Source organism: Hydra viridissima, unplaced genomic scaffold, assembly GCF_058129835.1.
Source record: "Hydra viridissima isolate aposymbiotic clone 2 unplaced genomic scaffold, HvirCarnegie_v1 scaffold_10, whole genome shotgun sequence".
NCBI lineage: Eukaryota > Metazoa > Cnidaria > Hydrozoa > Anthoathecata > Hydridae > Hydra > Hydra viridissima.
The window spans coordinates 4,262,432-4,282,094 of record NW_028324309.1 but is presented as its reverse complement, the minus strand read 5'-3'; the positions used below and the strand labels follow the sequence as shown (position 1 = coordinate 4,282,094).

Here is a 19,663-nt window from a genome sequence, read left to right as displayed (position 1 = left end):
TTTCTGTTTCATTTTGGCCTTACTTTAGAAGGCGTAATTCGTTATATCAATCAATAAAAAAACACTTTCAAATCAATCCTATAAAATTTCTTTATTATATGATACTTAGTTAAAAAACACAACTTCTGATGCGTGTTCTAAAATGGAAAAAAAAATGTAACAAATATTTGTACTTAAAGAAAAAAAATTTTAAGATCAACTGTAATAACTTTGGTGTATCAAAAAATACATAACAGACTTCACAAAACAGACTTCTCAATTTATAAGACTAACTCCATATCAAATAACCCAGTCTATTGAAACATATGTCCTCAGATTTTTTACCATAAAATTTTCCGAAAAGTTTAAATCAAAATGTCAATTGCTTGACGAGAAAACGAGGTTTCATTTTCAACTTGTTTTCCTAAAATGACCCAGTTTTTACTTTACTTTTTACATTTATTTGTTTATTACAAGAGAAATAATTATCGCAGAACTATAAAACGCTTTTAAGTAACATTAATAAAATAGAAATTTGAGGAAATTTAAAATTCTTTAATAGGAAAAACTCACATTTTGAATAACAGAAATGTTGTGCAATTACTAACTCTTGCAATTCTATATTGGTCTTTAGCGGATGTTAAATTGTTTTTCTCAGTTCTGAGTATCAAGCTGAAAAATCTCGCAAATTGTTTAAAGAAAAAGGGTTGTTATTAAACTCACTTTCATGTAAAAAGAAATCACATTTAAAAATAATCTGAAAGTTCAGTTAAAACATTTCATGATTTTAAAGAATTTTGTCACTTCCCCAGTAAAAAATGTCAGCATTGGTAAGATAATTAAAATTCAAAGTCAATAAAATTTTAATAATCCAATAGGATATTCAGTTTGCAACTTTAAGATCCTAGTGATGCATTTTATGTGGTGCAAGTGAGACACATTCAGCCTGTTTTTGTACATAACATCAAAATGCAAAAAATATTTGTTGAAATCTGAACATTTAGCCAACAAATAATTATTGCATTTATAACAATGTTTGATGTTCATGAAATGTTCAATGAATTTTAAATATTTTGTGCTTTATTGCAAAGCTAACACCCTGCAATGACTAATTTGGAAAACAACCATGAATTATTTGCATTTACTAGCTAATAGGTGAATTTGAGAATGATTTTGAGATATGTACTATGGCAAATTATAGACCAAGCAAATTTATCAAACTTGACAATGGAAACTTGACAACCTATTTCAATTGAAATATGTATAGAAGAATTAAAAGTTCATTACTTTTTCACTGCCTTAAAAGCATATGTTACAAATGTTAAGTATTTTTTTAATTTACAATAGAGGGAAATAAAATAAAAGTTAAAAAAATGGCAAAGATTTTTTTTGATATTTGACAAACTCTGTCAAGTAAAAAATTATTTGCATAAAAAAAAAAAAAGGATTTAAATTTAACTTGAAAATGTAAAGGGGATAAAAAAAAAAATTTTTTTTAGGCAATATACCAACTATTTTTGGACTTTAAAGTCAAAAGTTTCAAAAACTGCAAAAACTTCTACAACTTGTCAAAGTCCAGAACTTGGTATTAATGAAGAGTGAACCTTTTTTGAACAATGTGGGAGGTCACCTTGTGATGGGAGGTCACCTTGTGATGGAGTTGGGGAAACAATCAAGTGATTGACATCTCAGGAGAGTTTAAAATGGTAATAAAGACAACAAATTCTCTTTGCAAAAGTTTTGTGTTGAAAAGATCAAATATGTCCTAGAAAAATCTGATCAATACTTGCAGCACACTTTTAGGTATGATGGTATAGTTACTCTCCAAGTATAAGAAGCTTCCACCAATTTATTCCTAATGGCATAGATCAAGATGGATCTCAGATGAAAAAATTACTCTTTATTATAGCCTTACAAAAAAATTTATCAAAATTTTGAAGTCAAAAATAAACAAAATGTAGTTTTTAAAACTTGTTTTCTAATTTACTACATTTATTACTTGTAAATAAGTAGTTCAAAACCAAAAAGAAAAAAATCCAGTGGGAGGTGGTTTCTATTGTCAAAGTTATTATACTTGAACAAGTCGCTCTTTTTGTTTTAGAGCATTTATTGTTGAGATTTTTAGGTTCTCTTTAGAAAAAATATTCTAAATGGATATTTTCTGCTATAATCATTTCTCTTGTAATTAACAAACAAAGAAACAAAAAATAAAATAAAAACTAGGTCTTTTTAAAAAACCTGGTTAAAATTCAAATTTCATTTTCATGTCAATCAACTGAGATTTATTTCTAAAACTTTTTGGATCTGTTTTTTTAAGGTCAAAACAATATGCATACCAAATTTGAAGCAATCTTAGAAAAAAAATGGATGATTTGAATGGAATCACCTTAAGCATACAAAAAGTATTAAAGAAGACAGTTAATTCAAAAAAAACTATAACTGCTAGATATTTAGAGGATTTTATAACTCTATATAATATGTTAAAACTCTATATATGTTATATCTCTATATAATATATATGTTATAACTCTGTGCAGTGGCGTACCTAGGGTAAATAGCGCCTGGGGCAAACACTGATCTGGCGTCCCTCCTCCCCCACATAAATTGTTTAATTACAATTTTTTAATAAATGATGACACAAATTTTTATTAAAACTTTATTATTCATTATAAATAAGCAATTTGTTTATGTAACATATATTACAAATTTAATTTTCCACACGCTTTCTTTAGCACATTTTTTAGAAATATGTTTTGCAGAACAGTAGAAAAGCATAATAGATCTAACACTGAGAAATAATTCAAAACTTAATTTATTTTATATAATATATTACTTCTTAATTTATTTTATATAATTCTAGCTTATTGTATCTCAATCAAGCCTCTTTTGCGCCCCTTTCAGGTTGGCACCCATGGTGCGTGCCCTGCCTGCCCTACCCTAGATATGCCACTGACTCTGTGTAATATGTTAAAACTTATATAACATATATCATTTGGCAGCTAAAGAAATGTAAATACATATCTTATCAAAACAGTCATTTCAAGAAAGGAAACTCACAGAGTATTGATTCTTTTTCTTTTAATGGCTGAATTATAGACCTTCTATTTGCTTCAGGTAGAAAATAACAAAAAATGCCCGATATTGATAATAATGTACCCATAGTAAAATATGGTAAAATTCGATTAACATAACCTAGATATTGGCCAATCCAAGGAGCCATTGCAGACCCTATGATATAAGCAGCAGAACAAACACCAACCCCTTGAGACCTGCAGGAAAACAAGAAAATAACTTTAAGACTTAATTAATTTTTCTTAGAAAATTTTTGGCTACTTTTGAAAAATATCTAAGGAAATTTTTTTGTAGCCTGGTGTTTGCAAAATTCATGAATACCATTATCATTTGCAAGAACTAATACCTGCAAAAAAAACCTCCTGTTTCTGATCTGTTAATCCTCATTCAATAAGCTGTTAAAGACTGCACACTAGATTTTTTTTAGCAGTCTAAGACTATTTATCCAAAAATCACAGACAATAAGTTAAAATCATCATTTGTAAATATTAACACCTCTTCGGTATCAGAAAAAAATTTTAAAAAATGGTTCTTCGTTATTTCATATAAAAAATTGAAAAGTTTATTTCATTTAAAAAATAAAACTTTTAAAAATATAACTCATATATAAGACTAATTTATTTAAAGTCTAATATAATAAATTGGTAGCTTAACAAAGTTATTTCACCTGATTGCTATTGGGAAAATCTCAGACGACCATGCATACACAACAATACTTGATAAAGACACCAAAAACTTTCCGATCACTCCCATTGAGACTCGAACAAATGAAAGATCTAAAAAAAAATATATTTTTTTTTTTAAAAAAAAAAAAAAAGATTTATAGTTTCCAAGTAACTAACAAATTCTATTACCATCTACTGTTAAATAGTTTATGTACTAAATTGAAACTAATGTACATTTTTTAAAACTGTAACAATCTAAATTAACTTTAGATTGCTATAGCTTTAAATTTAAACAAATAATTAAAAAAGTGTGCATTACACAATTAATATTTGTAATTTTTGTGTAAATACATATTGTATGGAAAAAGGTAGCTAAAATTCTTAATTTTAATCCTTTCTAAAAATGAATTTTAACTTTATACATAATCCAAAAAGCTGATTTCTTGATTAAAGTATTGTTTATATCAAAAGTCATTCAAGAATTCTTTTGGTGCATAAATAGAGTTTTTAAAATCTCTCTAAAGCTTACCAAGCTTAAATAGTTGAAATCATTAATGGTGATGATGAGATTCTTTGCACATAATCTATGCATGCATCAATTATTAGTAGAGTTGTTCTACTAACATAACTTTCAATCTCTACAGTTAGTTTTGTTTAAGCAAAATTCAATAAATGGCTCTAGACATCCATAATGTTTTTCTTAAGGTTGGTTTAACTCTCCTATTCGAACAAAAGTTTACTAAATGAATATTATAAATAAAGTAAACACAAACATTCCTTAACTTAAGTCAGAGGTTTTAATATGCCAATATTGAGCCTTACATGGGCATCTAGGGCTAAGTAGATTGAAATGTAAAAATTTCCAGCAGCTTTTGTTTTCATTTTACTCAATGATAAAGTGCTGGATGTAGAAGTTATTTGTTCTGCAATTTATTGTAAAAGTGTTGAAAGCACTAGAGGAATAGGAAAATGATGACACTAGGGGTATAATATAAGTATGGTTCCTGTGTTGCGAAATCTAACAAAGAGATAAAACGTAAAGTGTACAAATATGACCCAGCACTGAGTATTTCAAAAACTCTGAGTGATTTAATTGGCATGACTAAAAAAAGCTAATATCCCTGAACTCATCTCAGCGATAGTGGCAATTAATTAGATTTGAACATGGCAGACAGAGCATTAAAACTTTTTTGAAAGAAATTTGACTTTAGTAGAAATCCTTCCTGAGAGACTGGTTGGTTGACAAGCTTAAGAAAAGGAAGGTGGAATTCTTATTTGAAATGGCACAATAAAATCATGATGTAGATGGTTCCCAATCATGATTACACACTTTGAATTCTAATGTCTTTACAGCTAAGGAAAAGCAACAAATACATTTCAAGAATCAAACTCAAGAAGCAATTAAACTTATCAGAGGAACATCAATTGGATGCAAATTTAATTTCTCTATTGCTGGCAATCACCATACCAATAGATGAGAGACGACTTTAGCATCCTGAACTTATTTTTTTTTTCAAAGCCACTACTGATTTGCAAATTCAGCATTAAAATGTGAAAAGCACAGAATTAAGAAGAACTTTGATTTATTTTTGCTTGTGCAATTTATTTAAAAAATCATGTTTTTTCTATTTGTCTTATCTCATCTTGGAACCTTCTAATCTTGTTTCAGAAATCTAATGTTTTAAAATGACATAGGTTCTGGGGTTTAACATTTTATTTTAAAGAAATTAACCTACTTTTTTTTTCTGGGATAAATGCTAAAACCATAACTGTAAGTCCACCAAAGACATTTGCTAGTAATGTTGTACGCCTACAACCAAACCTATGCAGTTTTAAAGTTAAGACTTAACATTACATTCTGACAGTAAATTATAACTCATATTACATAAAATTTTTTATATATTATCAATCATTATCACTTTGTATCTTTATTTTTGTTTAAGTTACCTTAAACAGCAAGCACAAACAATAATTGCATTATGGAAAACCTGTGATGCAATAACTTACTTGTCTGATAACCAAATCACTAATAATCCTGCTGGAATATCAATACCACTCACAATAGTGAAATCTCTATACAAATTTCCGCTAAGACTTTCTGATGAAAGAGTTATACCACTATATGCAAGTCCAATGCTGAACCTATGCATTAAAATGGTATCTAAATAATTATGCTATTTATTTAAAAAACCTGAAATATGTCTGGGTAATAAGGCAGCAGATAAACATGAAAAACTAGGCAATGAAAAAATAAACTAAAGTAAAACATTAGATAAGTTTAATAATAAAGAATTATTATATTTACTATCAATTTCAAATTTATCCATGTAATCCATTGCTACTTTGCTCTTGATTTTTTTTTAGCAAAAATAACTGGAAAAAAGTTAAGTTTCATACCAAATAAGAATTTGCAAAGTTGTGGAGATGCACACTTTCCATGGGAAAAAAACATACTTTAAAGAAGTCTTGCATTCATCAGAATCTTTAGAGATGCTAGAAAGATTTGCGCTACACCAGGTTTTTTTATTAAACTTTGCAATATTACGTAGAATTTTTTCAGCAGAGTTCCGGCGCTTCTTGGAATGAAGCCAAATTACAGACTCTGGAACAAATCTAAATTAAATAATCAAATTCTAACTTGAACACATATTATTTGAAGAAAATATTGTAACAAGTAAAGTTATAAAAATTATTAAAAATTTTAATGAGAAAAACAAAAAGCGGACTTACTTGTAGGCTCCTATTAATATGAAATAAGGAGCAGTTACCAAGATTATAAAAATACGCCATTTTTGTAATAACCAGGCTTGAATTGGCAACAAGCATAGTCCAAATGTATATGCACTCCAAAGAAAATGAGAATAACTTCTATATTTTGGAACCAATAACTCATTTATTAAAACAAATAATATCACAAATACACCACCTTTAAAAATCCCATTCAAAAATTGAATGGCCACAAAAAGCCATATGTTGTTAGCAAAAGCTGCAACTAAAGAAACAGCTAGATAGGCAAACCAAGTTAGAAATAATACAGGCTTTCGACCATATCTAAATTAAAGCACATAATAATAGATTTGTAGTCTAAGGAATACGTTTAAGGAACTTTAAAAGGGGAGGAACAAACTTTAAAAATTTTTTAAAGGTAAAAACCTTAAGTCCATAAATGAATTTAGAAATATTTATTAAATGTTTAGTATAGATCAACAGATATTCATAGAGTTAATGCTACTTGTGCAACTTTTACTAAAAAATCTCATTTTTAATCAAATTTTCATCAAATTAAGGATGAAAGAAAAAACTAACCAGACACACATGCAATTTAAAAATTTTTTTTAGTCAAGTATGGCAGAAATTTTTTTTTCTGTTAGGAAGACAAATCATGTGCATAAATAGTTAAATTTGTGTGGATATATAGTTTTTACATACACTGTCATTAAAATGCTTTCTCAATTTCTATGCCAGAAATACACTAAAACTGTAAAACTTGATTTCCTTTCTTTATCCCTCAAAAAACTAAACTTGCACAACTTCCACCGAGAAGAGTAGTTATAGAACAAACTTTAGTAAAAAAAGAAAGAGGACAGAAACATTATTTATAAATCAAATATTTACAACATAAGCTTTTACTAAAGTGATTTTTGAAAGATCAGTTTTATCACCACTTAAATACCACTTGTTAAGATTGTTAGCAATTTGGATGCTCCTTTTTTTTCATAGTAATACAAACAAATTACTGATTTCATCAAAGAAAGAGTACTATCTCTTTTTTCTGGAAATTCAATTGATTTCAAGGATGATATAGTATTGGACATATACAATTCCTGTAGAGCAATGATACAATCAAACTTACTTTTTCCCAAGCTGCACAACTAAAACAACATGAATAAATGACAAGGACTAGAGAATTTTGTTCTTGTGGTTTTTTAATTTAATTTAACAGGTTGGCCAACTAAAAGGACTTTTTACTAAGCTCACTACTGCAATAGATCAAGATTTAAAAAGGCTGCTAAATAACTTTAATAAACTATGGTCAATCTGTCTCAATGTATTTAAAAGAGGAGTTACACATAATTGCTTGCAATCCATTAAGTTAAAAAAGAGTTGATAAAAGAGAAAACTTAGATCATATGAATGGCTTTGTCAAAGCATTCAAACATTTTAAGAGTGTTATTAGATCCTGTTTGGGTGGCACCAAACACTGGATGTCATCAAATTAGAACTACTTTATCTCCCATTTGAAAATAAATGAATCCCCATTTTAAAAAAATCTCCCAATGAAAGATAATTTTCTAAAAGTAAGAATTACTTAAAATTTTAATACTTAGCTTTTAACTTTTAACATTTTAACATTACTTTTAAAGTAATAACTTATATAAAAAATAATTTGTTTTAAAATTTTTTATAGAAATAAATTTAAAAAATATATTGTATTTTAAAAGTAATTATTACTTATCAAAGTTAATAACCCTTTTTCTCTCTGAACTTTTAAAATGCAAGACAGAACAATATAATTTTAACCTGATGGTATATCATCAATATATCCCTATTTATAGCATAAACTATGTTCATTCTTTATATAAAAAAAAACTCAGAAGAATATTTCTAATTTAGCAAAATACTAAATAAACTTTATTTGAAAAGCAATCATTTAAAAAGATATTTCTTACTTAAATATAAAAAAGTTGTGTTATTTGTACTTCCAAAATTTTATCAACTAAATAAAACAAAAAACAATAAAACAAACCTTTGGGTTAACAACCAAAAGATAAACAGTTTTTAACGCTTTAAACTCATAGCAATTAGAAAAAAATTTCACTATGAGTTTTCTGCCTCAAATTTATACAATCCTGAACAAAAAAGACACTTTTTGTATGCAAACTACACACAAATATCAAATGTAATAACAATAGAATTCCATAGTCAATCAAAAGAAAAAAAGAAAAATGTAAAGCTTCAATTGCAACTTTTTAAGGAGGTTTTTAGTACCATAGCCCATTTTTTAAATCCCTAAACCAAGCCACAGTTGGTAAAAAGCAGATTTCCAGATAAATTTCACAATCGTTTAGTCGCGTAAGCAGGATCACCTAAAGATCACTATTATCTAAAGGTTAGCTCCTCCATTGGAATCAGAGCTTTCTAGTCCTAAACAAGTTGATAAGCTCTATGTCTACCAAGCATACACAAATTTTTGAAAGAATTCATCATTCAATTCCATAAGCCAATTTAGCATCTGGTAGTGCGTTTCTCTTGCTGAACTGAACACCAGTTCACCCAAGCAACCTGTTGAAAGGGAGCTGATAAACTTTATGGACTGGGATTCCTTCTTGAAAAGATGAAGATAAGAAAAAGGCTTCAACAACATTCTTGGTTTTAAAAGATTTAATAAGGGAGTAATTCCTCAGGTTTTATACTGTTGCAACGTGTTTTAACGATTTTGAAAAACTAAATCAAATTTTAACGGTTTTTAAGGTTCTTTTTTTATGCCCTTTAACAGAATGAGTTAGTTACAAGAATGTGATATTGATATTTTATTATTTTTCCAGAATGATGTCTTGAATTGATGCAAAAACCAATTCGAGCGAGCCATCAGTGCTGCAAGCAACATTGTGATAGAAACCAGACATAACTTGGAATCCAGAACTTTAGAAATGCTTTTACTTTTTAAGCAAAACAACGAATGGATTAGGGAATGGGGAAATGTCTGTGATGCGGATGTTGTTGCAGAGGAGGAACAGAATGCTTAACAAGCTGCAGCTGATGAGACAGAGTTACTAGAGCATCCCGCCATCGGAAATTGCGTAAATGCATAAATTCCGATGTGAGAAATAGTTTATATATATATATATATATATATATATATATATATAAAACTATATATATATATATATATATATATATATATATATATATATATATATATTTATATTAATCATATATATATATACATATATGTATGTATGTATATATATATATATATATATATATATATATATATATATATATATATATATATATATATATATATATATATATATATATATGATTAATATAAAAACGTTGTTTATTTAAAAACTTGATTATCTTATAGTTATTGTAATAAAAACTTTTATCTTTTAACCTTTAAATAGCTTTTTCTTTTTACCATTTCTCTTTTATTGTTAAATCAACATCATATGATTACCTTTATAAACTATTTCTCATATCGGAATTTAAGCATTTACGCAATTTCCGATGGCGGGGTGCTCTATGAGTTACAGACTTCAGTTTCTTTTTTATAGCATATCTATTTATTATAACATTGTACAAAATGCTCAACTTTTAACTTTTTGGTAATCTGAATGTCTTTCTTACCCAAAAAGTTTTTCAAAATAATATTTATTCTATAATGCATTATTATATTACTATACATTATGTAACAACATTTGGGTCCTGGTTTTCGCACACTTCTTAATCAAAGCAACTTAAACCAAGTTTCTAGGTAAAATATTTGTTTTTTACGGTGTTCACTTTTATGAGAAAAATACTTTAGGTACTTGACAAGTTCTCACAAATGTGTAAATATGTACACTGCCGTCCATAATTATTCGAACGACACTACTTTTTGATGTTTTCAATTTTTTACTTACAAATGAAGGGAAAAATTAAAAAAAGTAAACCAATTGAAATGTACGTTTTATCAAGTTAATTCACATGAAAAATAAATCAATGAATTAACTAATTTAACTTATAACTTGCTCCCATTTACGCACACACCTCAAGGGGTAATAACCGCATTACATATTCGTGGCAATTTGCATAACAAATTTTTTCAATTTTTGAAAGTCGATTTTATGTCTATCACTTTTATGTCTATCCCACATATCTTTTTAACACATGGGCATTATATTTTGAGTATTCCTATCTAATTCATCCAATAAAAGTTCAATAGATGAAAGACCTGGTAACTGAGGAGGCCAAATCATACTATCAATTACATTATCCTTTTCTAATTTACTTAAATGGTTCCTACAAAGTTTTAAGGAATAATTTGTGTCATTTTTTTTATGAAAAACGATAGGCTCTCTAATAATCCGACTATCTGAAGGACTGGCATGATTTTCTAAAATGCCCGTATACACTTCTTTTGTCATCTTTTCTTTCTATTTTAATATTATCACCAGTGTTAATAGCACCAAAACAACCCCACACTAAGACACTATCTCCACACTGTTTCATCATCCCCACACTAAGACATCTCCACACTGTTTCATCATCTTTTCACCAGTTTTTCTCAAACAAATACTCTTTTCTTTGAACCAAAAGTTTGGAACTTTGATTCGTTGGTCGAAAAAACACGTTTCCAGTCATCAACAAAAAATTTTTCATGATATTTTGCCCTATATAGCCCTCTTCCATTATTTCGCCTCTCCTCTGTTGTCACAGGTATCGGTTCTTCTCGGGAACTACTCATACTATTTGTAATTTCTTAGGGCAGTTAGTAGTCTATTTCTTTTACTAATGGTTAAAGTTTTTCTGCCTTCAGGAGGTAATCCACTGACGTTCTAATTGTTTCCGATTGGCCACACTTCCAGTTTTTTCCTTCTTTTTTATAATATTTCATACCGTTCAAGTAAAATTTTCCATTTCTTTTCAATTTGTCTCATTAAATATTTTTCTTGCCACAATGTAAGCATATCCGAACTTCTTTCTACTGATAATTTTTTATTTTCTTGTCATTTTTTATTTAAAAAAGTAAACTTTGATAAAATAACGAAATTGAAATTATTGTTGAACTTCACTCAGGCATAACCATTCCTTAAATTAACGTTTCTCATAAATGTAATACAAAGGCTTAGTTAATTGTTTATGTTTCTTAACGGCTATAACCACCTCACCATGAATATTGGCCTTGAAAATTGTGGAGGCTATCATGGTTTTTTTATTTTATTTAAAGAGTATATTGAGGTAAAGAAACCGTAAACACCCACTTAAGACGATATGAAAGCATATATAGCTAAGTTCATGATTATCTTTTTAAGCACATTTTTACTTAAATTATCTATCCACATTTATATCACCACGATTTAACAATATTACATAAAAAAAAAAAAAAAAAGAAAAGAAATATAAATTTAAGCACTTTTTTAAAAATCTCTACGTCATTCGAATAATTATGGATGGTAATGTATATAAATCCATTCTGAACAAAAATTTATTATTTGTTATTTAACTATAGTTAAATTTTAGTGATTGAAATTTTCCTTCGATAAAACGAAACTTGATATGATAATCTTTTTTTTTTTCTTTTTTTCTTTTTTTCACTGGATATTTTTTTTTTTCACTGGATATTTTTTTTTTCACTGGTATTAGTTCATAAGATGACAATTAACATTAGAGAGAACAAACTCATCTTTTATATTTTTGATTTCTCAATAAGAGTATATTAGTAATTCAAGTAATAAACGACATTAGAAATAAGTAAACATTGTCGTCTTCAAGATGCAATTAGCGTGTTAACGTATGTAAGGTATTAATGTGTGTAGTTGTTAATGTATGTAGTTGTTAATGCATATAAGTTTTGATTGTATTTATGTGTTAAAATGTTGCAGTTGTAAAACTGTATAAATGGGAGTGGAGTTTGTAAATTGTATGATTCGCAGTCAGATGGAAAAAATAATATCAAGCTCATAAAGGAAACAGTGACTCGTTAGTGTCTCAGGCACGGTTAAAATAATTCCCACACTATTTAGTGGCAACCCTGACAGGACGAACGAAACCTACGAATTAACGAAGAATGGACCAAGAGCGAAATTACCAGAGAGAAATCAACATAATAAGAATAAACATTAAAGGCATAGAATGCAACACGAATAATTGCGACAAATCAAGTATAATCTTGACATTAACGGCAACGGAAATAGAAGCGCCAATTGAGAATAAAAACAAAATGGTGAACAAGTTGGATTTGATAAACAAAAACGAATGCGTTAGAAAACTCAAGTATAAAAAACAAATTACGGAACAACAGTTAACGATTCAAAAAGAAGCAGAACAAGCTTTATTGAGAAAACTTCAAAGCGAAGAAGAAACTAAAAATAAAAGAAACATTGCGTAAATCTATTGGAAAGGAAAACGAAGCTACTCAACTATCCATCAAGCTGCAAAAGTATACAATTACAAAATTTAATCGCGACTATAAAGACTGGTTACAATTTTGGAATCAATTCACGGTAGAAGTTAATAACTCAAACATATCAAACATTAGCAAATTCAACTACTTACTGGAACTCGTCGAAGGAAAGCCCAATGTGAGCATACTCAGTTTACCACATTCGTTGGAGGGATACGATGAAGCAAAACGTATACTACAAGAAACCTACGGGTAAGATATTTGGGTTCACAAAGCATTGATTAAAGATTTGGAAGGATTGACGGCTATTCATAGTACGCACAAGATCAAAGAAGTTCACAACTTTAACAAAAAACTTGAGAGAACTTAAAGAACATTGAAAATTATGCATAAACAACAATTGGCTCAATCATTTGTGTATTCATTAATGGATAAACATGGACCAGTTAGTGAAATATTCACACAAAACGATGATGGGTGGGAAGAATGTGGCTGGAGCAGCTTGTCGAAAAGTTGCAAAAATGCGATAAAAAGAACGTAAACGTACAGTCAAGGTCTTACGAACATTGAAGTACTGCATTCAAACAATTCAATGGTGGTGTTTATGACAAAGCAGTCATGGCAAGTAGTGGTAAACATGGATGTATCTACTGCAAGTTACAAAATTACAAAAGCGAAGATTGCACAAAAGCGCCAACTGTTGCAAGACGCAGGGAGATCTTAACAAGCAAAAGATTGTGTTACAACTGTATTGGTTACGGACACTCGGCGGCAAATTGTAAATCAAGAGGATGCAGGAAGTGCTATAAAAAACATCACACGTCCATTGTCAATATGGGAATGCAACGATGGGCAGTAAAATTAAAAATGAAAAAGAAACCATGGGAGCAGTGCTTAATGTGAGTATAACTATTCAACCAACAGTGATTGCAATGGTAAACGGTGAAAAAGCAGGGATAATGTTGGATACGGGTACTGGAAGTTCCTATATATGTACGAACTTGATAACAAAACTGAAGTTGAAACCTACACGATAGGGATATAAAAGCATTGAACTGTTCTATGGAACAGTGGACGAGCGTGTGGAAATATACATTCGATACATATACACATCGATTTACGTTACTGCCATAAGACCGTGAAGCATGGCGGAGGCAATGTAATGGTCTGAGGGTGTTTTTCTGCTAACGGTCTAGGTCCAATACATCGAAACAATGGAATAATGGACCGTTTCATGTATAAAAATATCCTGAAAGATGTTATGTTACCTCATGCTGAATGGAATATGCCAATAAAATGGATTTTTCAGCAAGACAACGATCCGAAACACACTGCAAAAGTAGTCAAGCAGTGGTTTCAAGACAACCACCTATCGGTGATGAATTGGCCGCCTCAATCTCCGGATCTCAACCCTATCGATAACCTGTGGGAGATCGTCAACCGCAGAATTAATCGTGAAGGTGTTCGTAATAAGGATCAACTGTTTGAACAAATCCAAAAGGCCTGGGCAGCGATTCCACAAAGTTTGATTGATCACCTGATCGAATCTATGCCTCGAAGATGCAAGGCTGTGATCGACAACAAAGGATTCGTCACGAAATATTGATAGCGAAATACAGTTTGGTCAACATTTTGTCAAGTTGCACTTGTTTTGTCCAGAAGGAAATCAACTTTTTTTAATACTTTTGATTAGTTTATTAATTTTCGTGTACAAATAATGAACTTTGTGATGAATAAAACTTGAAGAACTTTGTCTCTAAACAGTTACATAGTTATTTCTCTAAATTGAAAAAATGCAGCACTTTTACATAAAGAAACTAAATTAACATTATTTGGTTGCAAATGTTTTGTCCAATACTGTATAACCTTACACTAGAATCAACGATACCGGAATTTCACATCAATTATCATCAAGGTCAAATGCACCAATGCAGATTAGGAAACATTCACCATTTTACCCAATCCGATGATTAAAGATGATAAGAACATTTCGCAAATCTGAGGAGACTGAAATTTAGCATAACACTCGGTGCTGCTGGTTATCAGGGTTTCTCAAACGGAATCCCGGGATCCCGGAGGTAAAAAACCATCCCGTTATCCCGGGATTTCAATGAAATTTCCCGGGAATTTTTTAAAATATATCTTAAACATTTATAAAGATATTAAAAATATCACTAATATTTTGCAGTTTTGGTTTGTGTCTAAGATAGATAAAATATTATTATTTAATTTGATTTATAAATAGATTTGACACAAACAAAAACTGCCAAAAATTGGTGACTAATCTAATAAATAATTACAATTGCAAGAAATTACAATGAATAAAGGGGAGTGCCTGATATGTTAACTATAAAATAACTACGGACAAGTTACAAATACTTGTACGTGCAAAAAAAGTAATTAGCTACGCATAAAAGTTGGTAGTTAGAAAATAAAGTAATTAGTTACGTTAAGAAAGTAGTTAGTATGTAAAAAGTAAAATAAATGAAAAACCAAGTAATTGAAGTTTAAAATATATGTTAAGTCATTTCAACTAATTTAAATAATTTATCTACAATCAGCACACTATTTCGGGATTTTTATTGAAGGTAGTATTGTTTTATATTTTAGTATATTTTTATCTATTTAATTAATAGGATAATAAATATCATGTCAAGTGGTTCTAAGGCATGGCAAAAATTTACCAAAGAAAAAACACAGAATCTGCCACTTGTAATAAATGTAAAACAACAATAATGTGTAAAGGATTTTCAACAAGTGGTCTTCTTCGTCATTTAAAAAATCTTAACAAGGAAGTCGAAATTGAAGTAACGAAAAAAAGGCCAAAGTTAGAAATGCTCAACCTAAATTTACGTCATTTAAAAAAAAGGAATCTATAGAAGAAGTTGTTTCAAAATTGTCGGCTATAGATGGCTTTTCTACTAATGCTATTGCAAAATCTGAATTTATTAGAAAATCTTTATCTGATAAAGGAATGATATTGCCAAAAAACCCTTCACATGTAATTAATTTGGTAAAAGTCAATACCATCTAGCAAAACAAGGAGTGCTTAAGGAAATCACTATGCAAATTCAAGGTGGCTCTAGATTCTCTATTTCGCTGGACGAATACACATCTTTAAAAAATCGTCGCTATTTGAATTTAAATGTGCATTCATTAACTAGGCTTTGGAACTTGGGCATGATTCGAATAGTTAGGTCGCTTCCAGCTGAAAAAATTATTGATATGGTTTAAAATAATCTGAATTTAATTTATCTACAAAGAAGCATATAGTTTCTAGTCTAAATAACGGTGCATCAGTTATGAAAAAATATGGAAGATTAAGCGGGATGGAACATCAACTTAGTTATGCGCATGGGCTACATTTAGCAGTTTGTGATGTTCTCTACAAATAATCAGTGATTTCAAATTCATCGGGCAGTAATGCATCAGACAGTCAGAATTCTGATAAAAATAAAAGTGAAGATGACGAGTCTGAAGAAATTGGTTTTACAACTTCAGTGGATTTACAGTCAAGCCAAAACAACGATTTATTAAATTTGCGAGACGTTGAGATCACTGACAAATTATTAGGCCACATAAGTATTGTAAAAACAATTCAAAAGGTCTGGAGAATTGTACGAATGTTTCGTAAATCACCACTCAAAAATGAAATTTTACAAAAATACGTAAAAACTACATACAATAAAGAACTCAAGTTAATACTGGATGTAAAGACAAGGTGAAATGGCCTTCTTGCAATGTTAGAGCGATTTATTGCATTAAAAACATGTATATTAAAAGCATTTATAGATTTTAAACACAACAATTAACAATATTTCGGAAGATGAGTATTTAGTGGTGCAGACTGTAGTAACAGCGTTACAACCAATTAAATTGGGAATTGAAAGACTTGGCCGACGCAACGCATCCCTACTTGATGCAGAGGGTGTATTAGTGTATATATTAGATGTTTTGCGCAAAAATGAAGATTGTTTTTTGGCTAAAATGCTGCTTTATGTGCAACAGAGAATTGTTGAAAGACAACATCTGAATTAACACTTCATCAAAAATTGGATGCTGCCATTACGAACGTTAGTCGAATTGAGAGTCCAGAAGATTTATTATATGGCGTTAAAAATATTACAAAAGAAATGGATATTTTTGATGCACCGAAAAAGCGTACAAATAATTTAGAAAAATTATATAATGCTCTATAAACTATCCCACCGACATCAATCGATTCAGAAAGAGCATTTTCGGCGGCAGGTCTTTTTGTTACGAAAATTCGGTCATCGTTAAGTGATAGCGCTATTGACAATTTATGTTTTTTAAAAAATCATTTTAAAAATTAATCTATGTAAAAAATATGTTATTGAAGTTTATATTTGTTTTGTTTTAAGAGTCTTACTTTCTAAGAAATATTTTGTATTTATTTTCTTGTTAAAAGTAATAGTATTAAAAAGGCGTTTTTTTGTATTTGTTTGAATTTACACATTTCCCCCACCTAATTGGATAAATTCTTGCTTGTTACCTAATCCCGGGATTTCCCGGGATCCCGGGAAATTAATCATTTTTGTCCCGGAATCCTGGGAATTAGATTTTTACGGGAAATGAGAAGCCCTAATCCCGATCAAAGTTATAAAATACTTTGATAACTTTAAGTCTATTGTTTGACCGAGAATGTAACACTATTTTAAAAAAATGAATACAAATTTAAAAGGATATTTGAGTTTCACGAGAAAACTTTCTATAAAATTTAATAAATCCTCTTCGCTCAATAGTGTTTAAAAGATTTTTTAAATATTATTATAGTTACTGAACCTCGTGAAGCTTTCACTTCGTCATGAAAATGGATGCCTATTAGCATGTTATTTATCACTCATGTTATTTATCAAGTTGAAATATAACTGTTACAAATAGTCCATCGTTGTTAACCGATTAAAAAAAAGTTTTATAAACCCCTCCCCTCCTATTTTTAAATATGAGCCTTTTTATCTCATATAAGTGGCTCATACTATCAAAAAAGCACTATATATAAAATTTAGCTTCTTTGTCATTTTTATTTTATACACTAGTCTTCTTGAACATGAATAACTTAATTTCATATAACTTTATTTAATAAAAATAGATTATGTGCGATTAAAACCATTGAATTGACATGAGTTTATTTCCGCAGCATTGTATCAATATTTATATCAGTTTTTAAATTAAAATTGGATTATTTTAGCCTTAGCTTGGTCTGTGTAAATCATAAAAAACGAAATTTTATTAATAGTTCTTATCGAAATTATTCAACAACAATAAAATAACTAAGAAGCATTATAAAATACAAAACTAGTTACTTTCAAAAGCTAACAAAAGTTTTTAGGTGCAAATGGCCAACTACTATATTAACTATTATACTTTTGTATCTAATCTCTTATATCAATAGTTAATCGCATCTAATCAATTGATAAAAAAAAATTATTAAACTTTGGCTCACTTGTCTGAAGCTGCACCAAAGACAATTGAACCAATGATGTCACCAATTTGAATTGCACTGAACACTGTATAAGTAGCTGCTAATTTGTCGCACACTAAATCCCACTATAATTTATCATTGTAAAAAAAAAGACAAATTTTAAAAAAGTGACGTTTAGTTCTTCGTTTATTATCACTTGAAAAATGGCTACAAAATATCGTGTGCAAAATATTTTTTTTTAAATGAGCTTAACAAGTTAGTTTAAAATTAGGAATGGGAACAAAATAATATGAAAAAAAAAAAAAGCTATGTTTAAAGTTTTCTACCTCTGTGACTATAGAATATTCTTTATCTTTCACAAATCTCCAAGAATCTCTTTTCATAGAACATCTTTTGTTATAAAACTCATGGTTTACGAAAAATACGCCCGTTCGATTACACTCGATGCTTCTAGGGTTGCATGTCCACGATGGGTTCATTCCAATAAAGGTAATTAGGTATGTCTGATACGAAGCCGGAATCATTATCAGACATAAAAGAATTAAAAAAAGAAATTGGCTTCTTCCGAACTCCCCGATATGTTTCATTATATCATCGATTTCCATTTTTTTTTCTTCACTTTGAATGTTTTCTTCTTCAAGATTTTCGTATATTTTCGCTTTGTAAAACTTAAGTTTTAAATTTTTCATTTTTTAATCTTTCAAAAAGTGAGTTTATAGTTCTTAGGTCAATTACCATACATCCAGTGTTCAATCTAGTGTAATGCTTCAAATGTTTAAATTAATGTTCCGTAAAGTGTTTGTTTCCTTCGCACTCATGAAAATATTACTCTGCCGAACTTAAGACGGGGGTTAAAATTTACCAAAATGAAAGGAATTATTCTTTCAGCCAAATTAGTAAAAACTTAAACTCTGTAACAAACACTACAGAATTTTCAATATTGTTTTTAGATAATAAACATTAATTATCATAAATATTGTATCAGTATTATATAAGAAATTTATAAATTTATATCTTTGTGAAAGTTTAATTACATTTTCAATAATAAGAATTTTCTCCCGTTTTACCAAGGCTGCAAAAAAGTCCGGATTAAAATCAACAATTACTAAATATTTGTATAAAATAACTTTGTAGAATTAATCATTTTTATCCTAACACCTATCTGAAAGTTATTAACAGTTGAATAAGTAATAATCGATTCAAATCTACAGCTAAAAAGATTATTTAAAAAATTATTAAAGCTAAAGCTCTTTTATTTGATTGTTATTTTAGAGATTTAGTTTATTTATTTTTTTTTTGCGATAAAAGAAAAGACCACGGGTACTTTTTCTTAACTCTCGGTTTCTTAACCCCTTACACTAGAAAGTGACTTAACTTGCAACATTCTTCTTT

At 29.1% G+C, this 19,663-nt stretch overlaps 1 protein-coding gene across 4 annotated transcripts; it reads right to left on the bottom strand.

Annotated features, from left to right (window-relative positions):
• Positions 1–72: 72 nt before the first annotated feature.
• On the bottom strand, positions 73–19,081 carry LOC149882718 (solute carrier family 22 member 21-like). 4 transcript variants are annotated; one of them, XM_090099693.1, is made up of 9 exons: positions 18,598–19,079; positions 18,293–18,396; positions 6,447–6,767; positions 6,114–6,329; positions 5,724–5,858; positions 5,453–5,538; positions 3,719–3,827; positions 3,037–3,248; positions 73–137 (listed from the first exon to the last, which is right to left on the bottom strand). In XM_090099693.1, coding segments are annotated over exons 1-9 (1,548 nt in total). In that variant the 5' UTR covers positions 18,961–19,079; the 3' UTR covers positions 73–135. The 4 variants fall into 4 exon arrangements, with proteins under 4 accessions (XP_089955819.1, XP_089955817.1, XP_089955820.1 ...); XM_090099691.1 differs by having other exon boundaries at positions 73–3,248; positions 5,453–5,526; positions 18,598–19,081; XM_090099694.1 differs by having other exon boundaries at positions 73–3,248; positions 6,171–6,329; positions 18,598–19,081.
• Between the last annotated feature and the right edge of the window lie 582 nt (positions 19,082–19,663).